Here is a 5,877-nt window from a genome sequence, read left to right on the forward strand (position 1 = left end):
CAAATGTTCAGCACTCCGTCGTCGTACGCAGGACAAAAAATAATTTGAGGTGTAAAGTTCATGAATACAGAGACTAATAGCAATTAACATTTTTCCAAAATTGAGCCGTTTATTTCCCTGAAGCTACCTACAAACCATCCTCGCTGGTTACTTCGAAATCGTAAACACCAAATCGAAATAGCAAGGGTACCACCCAACAGATTGGAAAAACTCTTAAATGTTGAAAACATGCAGTACACTGGAACTCGGAAGGTGGAAATTTTTCACAAAGGCCATTAATTTAGGCTAACAAAATATTACAGTAATTATTTTCACAAACAAAGAAAAAATTACAATCAGATTAGCAATTGTATTTTTCATTCCATTTCGTGCACCGGTGATGTCACCGCATAAATAGGACGGCATTCTAATTCACGTCGTCTGATCTCAGCTACCTATGGTGCCAATAGAATTGGCAAGAGGAATTGAAGAGGGGGTTCAAAAAGGAAACCAGAAATCTTGGTCCTGTACTATCATTAACTGCTGACACTGCATCATCTAACAGAGATTAATCGCCTTGAAGACAGTAAAGCTGACGAATATTGCCAGAAGCTTCAAATATAAAAAGGGACAAATCATTAGCATTTATTGTTTTAACTTCCTCTTGGACAATATTTAGAACAACCAGCTCTAAAAGAGCCACTAAATCCCACATTTCGCATCAGTATGCAAAATCTGAAATCAATCTTATAAGTAACTATTAACAACAAAAAAACAGACGGTTGCTTGAATAAAACTATAAAAAGGCACTGGAGAAGAGAGAAAAAGAGGCGGGAGGGGGGTGACAGTTACCATATAACCAGTCCTTGAAGTACACATGGAGAGCTGATGACAATTCCCGTTTACGATTATCTTCTAAAGGTGCTTCACGCAATAGTTCCCTTATCTCCCCTAAATTTTTTTGCTGTATAGAAGATAATAAGATTTTATAAGTTCAACAATTAGTTGAGACATAATTCACGTGAATTTGGCTCTTTAAAGCTTGAACACAAAATATATGGAAATCCAATCACTAATATATTAATCAATTAACACTAGAGATATACATTTCTTTGCTGAGATGCCATATAAGCATCTGGTAATGTAAATGGGTTGGCTTTTGTAGATCCAGTTGACTCTTCAGACAAGTTTGGAATCTGCAAATCAAGTATGTCAACATAAAAATGGTATTACCAACTAAGAAAAAAGAAATTTGAGCGTCAACCATTCTCTACCTAAAAAGCTTTATGGAAGAAACAGATATGATACATGTCAAACAGTTCACATGCTGAAATACTTCATGCTAATAGCTTAAATAAAACAAAAATAGTTGGTTTTCCTGCTGGTCATTATCAAAAACAACAGTCATACCACAAAATTTGTGAACTGATCAGGATCCACCCGTGATGCGGACTCCGCTTGAACATCAGCAACACCTGCAGGGTGAGATAGTGAATCATGAGGATCCACCATGCCCAGTGCTATAGGATTATCCCATTGGTTCACTGTGGGCAGAATTCCAACTTCGTTCATATGCTCCTCCAATTGTGGGTAAAATGTGTTATAGGGAGCCACCTATGCATATTATGGAAAAGAAAGTTTTCCACCAATGAATCCACTTGACAAAAGTGCAGAGTTAAAGAAAATATGCATACAACATCAGCAGCTAGTACTGCTAGATGAAGCAGAAAAGTGAACAAAAAGTAGACCTTTGGTAAGACGGAACAGAGATGCAGAGATATCCATCACAAATAAAAAGTGATAAACAACTGTCATAAGATTTTTAAAATAAATTCACTCTCTTTTAAGTGATATCTAAACTGCCAACATTTTATGTGTGATAACTGAGAACCATTCCAACAAGAAACTACCTTCTTTTTTAATCTTTTTCTCTGTTTACGTTAACCACACTTCTCATATAATAAGTTGCTTGAGTTTTAGAATTTAATAGTCATAACTATGTAATACCAAGAAATGGTTAAAAAAGTATTGTTAGATAATAGAAAGGCTTATGCACATCATATGCCTACAAGTACAATCCTAAAACAAGTTTTAAGCACTGCTATTAACACAATCGAACTATTTTAGTTATTCATCATGCATCACTGTCATATCACTTAATAGTACTGGCCAAGTCATAAATAGTTGACCAATATTCGCAAAGATATCATGGTCTCTTTTCAGCATCTTTAAGTAACATTTCAGTAATATACTAAAACTCAATATTTACTTTATCATGTAAAAGGCAACATGAAAAGGCAGTTCACCACATGGTTAGCAGCTTAATCAAACAAATGATAAATGAAGGAATCACCTGCAACTTATGGTTATCACCAAGAATAAGAGGTTGCTGATTCACCCCCAAAAAGAAGACACATTCACGGCAATTAGCAATACAAATACGTTTTGCTGCAACAATCACATGAGCTCGTTCACAATGCTCTACCCTTACAGCCTGTCAGAAAAAGAAAATGCAGATGAGTCTATTTATTAGAAATGAAGCTCAGGCCAATCTAGCACACATGCAATGGTAGGAAGAAGATCAATAAGCTGCTTCCTGGTGGTCAAACGCTGTTGCATATGATGGATAGAAAATTAATTTAGATAAAAAATTTGTCAACTAACGATGTGATTCCAAACAACAAATATTAGCAGATTACTGTTAGATGCATAAGTGTGAATGTGAATCAATCAACAATAATCATCCCTTGCACTTCCCATGCACCTGGAAGGGGTGTCTCACAGAACAAAAGCAAGCATAATATCATTTTCCACATTCCGGAATGAAATAATAATAATAACAAGTTTTCCTTCTATTAGTACCAGATTCATCAAGGCACTCAAAAGCTGAACACAAAACCCCTTGTTACTTTTCAGGTGTTACCTTCCCAACTGCTCCCAGAACTATTGTAGAATCTGAGCATCCATACACAGTGGCATATCGCAAAGGTGCTAAAATGTAGATGGCTGACTCATGGCAATTTACAACCTGCAATAACCAAACACAACTTATGTTAACGTAACTACTTCCACAATAATCTCAAGTGATAAAATGTCCACAAGCACTTTGAATAACATCCAAATCATGAAGCTAAATCTAAATCTAGTTATACAACTTGCATGGAATAGAGATTATGCTTAAGGAAGACAAATGCTAGAAGTCCAAGTCCAATATCAAATATTAATTTAACTGGAAGACTTCACGCAATGTTAGGATCATTAGTCAAATGCGTGAGAAAACAAACCTTAACAGAGGAACCTTTAATGTCAGATGCATGCTTCACATATGAGGATTTAGAAACCCCTTCAATGAAACTTGGAGCTCTAGTACTTGTTGAGACCTTTACTGGGGCATTGCATGCATCAGTCATAGCAACATCCTGGTCAGAGGCACTAGCTGGGCCATTTTCCTTGGAAGAAGTCCGTTCAGAAATGTGTTCCAATGCAGATGTTATATTCTGCAGAAGCCAATCATGAACTTGTGCAGCAGGAGCAGGAACAGCTGGCATGTCAGGATCTGAGTTTGCAAAGAAAGGAGAATGTTGACTCAAAGAATTTCCTTCAGATCCCTTATCACCAAACTGAACTAGAAACCCAAGGTGTTCAAATCTATCCATGGATAAAACCTAAAATAAAATGAGGTCAAACAAGCAGGATAAGAATGAGACTAAAACTAAAGAAAACCTGGAAAACATAAAAGATGACATGAAATTTTTTCTAAACATTCCTTCAATCAACAAATTACATGATTATGCTATAACGATGAATTCACCGAGAGTTAAAAATAAAAATAAAAAGTGAGAATCCTCTGTCCCAAGGGCCAATAATAAATTATCATGCCTCTGATAAGGTGGTAGCATTTTGGAATTGTGATGTCTCAGCAATTAAAAGGAAGTGAAGACTACTGTGAACAGACAGCATACCATATTACCATTATTATTGATACAGAAGAAACCCAAGTATATGCTTCACCCAATGCATGTCAAAGTCAAACTAAGAATGAGGTATTGGGTGTATAGAAGCATGGAACAGCATTAACACAGAAGTTAGATAATCAACATAAAGGAGATGTTTGACATAATTGTCAAATTCAAAATAGAGGTAGTCTCAGTACCAAACAAGTTGCACTAGCTCAATCTAGCATCTGACGGTATAAGTCCAGAGACTTTATTTCATATTTTAATTGATTAATAGTGTCACTTCACACATCCACAACCAGCAGACCAAACCTCTCTTCAGAAGATTAGAACACCAGGCCTCATTCTTCAAGACAGTTCATCGATAAATTGGGAATGAGTTGTAAAAATATATAAGGATTTCATGCAAAAACTTTGGCTGAATATTCAGTACTCGGAGGAGGGTCTGTTACTTAACTGCAACCCAATCAGAATTAAAAGTTGTAATCATACTAGAACGGAAGAGGACACAAACGGTTTCCTATCTACTCCAGAAATCTTAAGTAACTGATGTCTTTGGCATATGCACAAAGCATCAAGATTGGAATAGAATAAAAAAAAAAAGACAGATTATTTCATAGAAGCTACTGCTTTAGAAGCAAAAGATGTATCAAAAATAAAAACTGAAAAAAGAGGCATAAAAACATGAAATGAAAAAAGGATCATTTAAATAAATACTTTAACAAACATTAAAGATTTCATCCCAGTTTGCATGATACTTGAATCATTTACAAGAAGGAATCCTAAAGATGGATATATAGTGTCACTACATACATGGTATTCCTTGAATATATAAGATATCTATTTAAGTTAAAATCAGCAAACCAAGGATATCATGCAGTAAATCAAATAACAAACCAGAGATTCTTCCCCTTCCCCCTCCACGGGCTCAGCTAGGAGAGACAGAATGTTAGCCAAGTGCTTCTGCAGGTATGACAATTGATGCGCCTCCTCGTCAGCCTGTGACGGCATAAACCGCCGGCTGTTGCTCCGGACAAGCTGTAAAAACACACCAAAAAACAGAAAATCAAAACTTCTCTTCAGCATCAACAGAATCACTAGAATCGAAAATTGCTACCAGGTTAACCGAGAGAAACAGAAAATAACAGAACAGGAGCCACAAAAAACCAAGAAAATTACTAGAGCGACCTAAACAAACGCTGTAATCCATGAAATTAGAAACCAAGCTCAACAAATAAATCCAAATAACTAAAGAATTTAAGACCACGATTAACACAAAACTAATCACAATGGACCAAAAATAGATTGCGTCCGGGAAGGGATAATTGAACCTGAAGCGGCGAGAGAGCGGACAAGTAGCCATCGAAGGCGGAGGTGGAAGGCCAGACGTCAGCAACGGCGACGGAGTCCTTGTGCGTGCGCGGCAGGAGCCTCTTGTAGGATTGAATGTACAGGAACAGCAACAGATCATGCAAGTCGACGGCGGAGACTTCGGCGGTGGGTAGCTCGGGCTCCGAAGATGGGAGGACGGAGGAAAGCGTGTCAAGGACGAGCCTGGCGTGGTCGAGCGAGATCTGAAGAGACTCGGAGATCGCCGCCGGATCGACTTTGCCGCCGGAGGAGAGCTCAAGAAGCTTCTGCTTCAGCGAAATTAGGGTTTGCGCGGGGTCGGAGAAGATGAGCTTCGGGATCGGTAAGAGGCCGTGCTCGAAGGGCTCGCGCCGAGGGTGAAGAAACACCGTGCTCATTGACGACGATGTGCTTGGCTCGATCGGTTCCGTCATCGCCACAGAAAGAGAACCAATGCCAAATGAAAAAAGAAAAAAAACGAAGGAAAGAAATGAAAGAAAGAAACAAAGAACGAGAGAGACAGAGAGAAAGAGAAAGAGAGTGTTTTGCAGATCTTTGAATCAGGAACACTAGGGTGAGGGAAGTGAGGGAA

The 5,877-nt window shown here is 37.9% G+C and overlaps 1 protein-coding gene across 1 annotated transcript; it reads right to left on the bottom strand.

The window, feature by feature from the left end:
• LOC107645429 (TBCC domain-containing protein 1) lies at nt 182–5,842 on the bottom strand. Its single transcript, XM_016349448.2, has 9 exons — nt 5,267–5,842; nt 4,833–4,973; nt 3,264–3,644; nt 2,903–3,007; nt 2,333–2,473; nt 1,390–1,593; nt 1,086–1,175; nt 832–943; nt 182–591 (listed from the first exon to the last, which is right to left on the bottom strand). The coding sequence occupies exons 1-9, from the start codon at nt 5,717–5,719 to the stop codon at nt 548–550; spliced, it is 1,671 nt and encodes a 556-aa protein (XP_016204934.1). The 5' UTR covers nt 5,720–5,842; the 3' UTR covers nt 182–547.

The sequence above is a fragment of the Arachis ipaensis genome, chromosome B06 (genome assembly GCF_000816755.2).
Source record: "Arachis ipaensis cultivar K30076 chromosome B06, Araip1.1, whole genome shotgun sequence".
In the NCBI taxonomy this organism is placed as follows: Eukaryota; Viridiplantae; Streptophyta; class Magnoliopsida; order Fabales; family Fabaceae; genus Arachis; species Arachis ipaensis.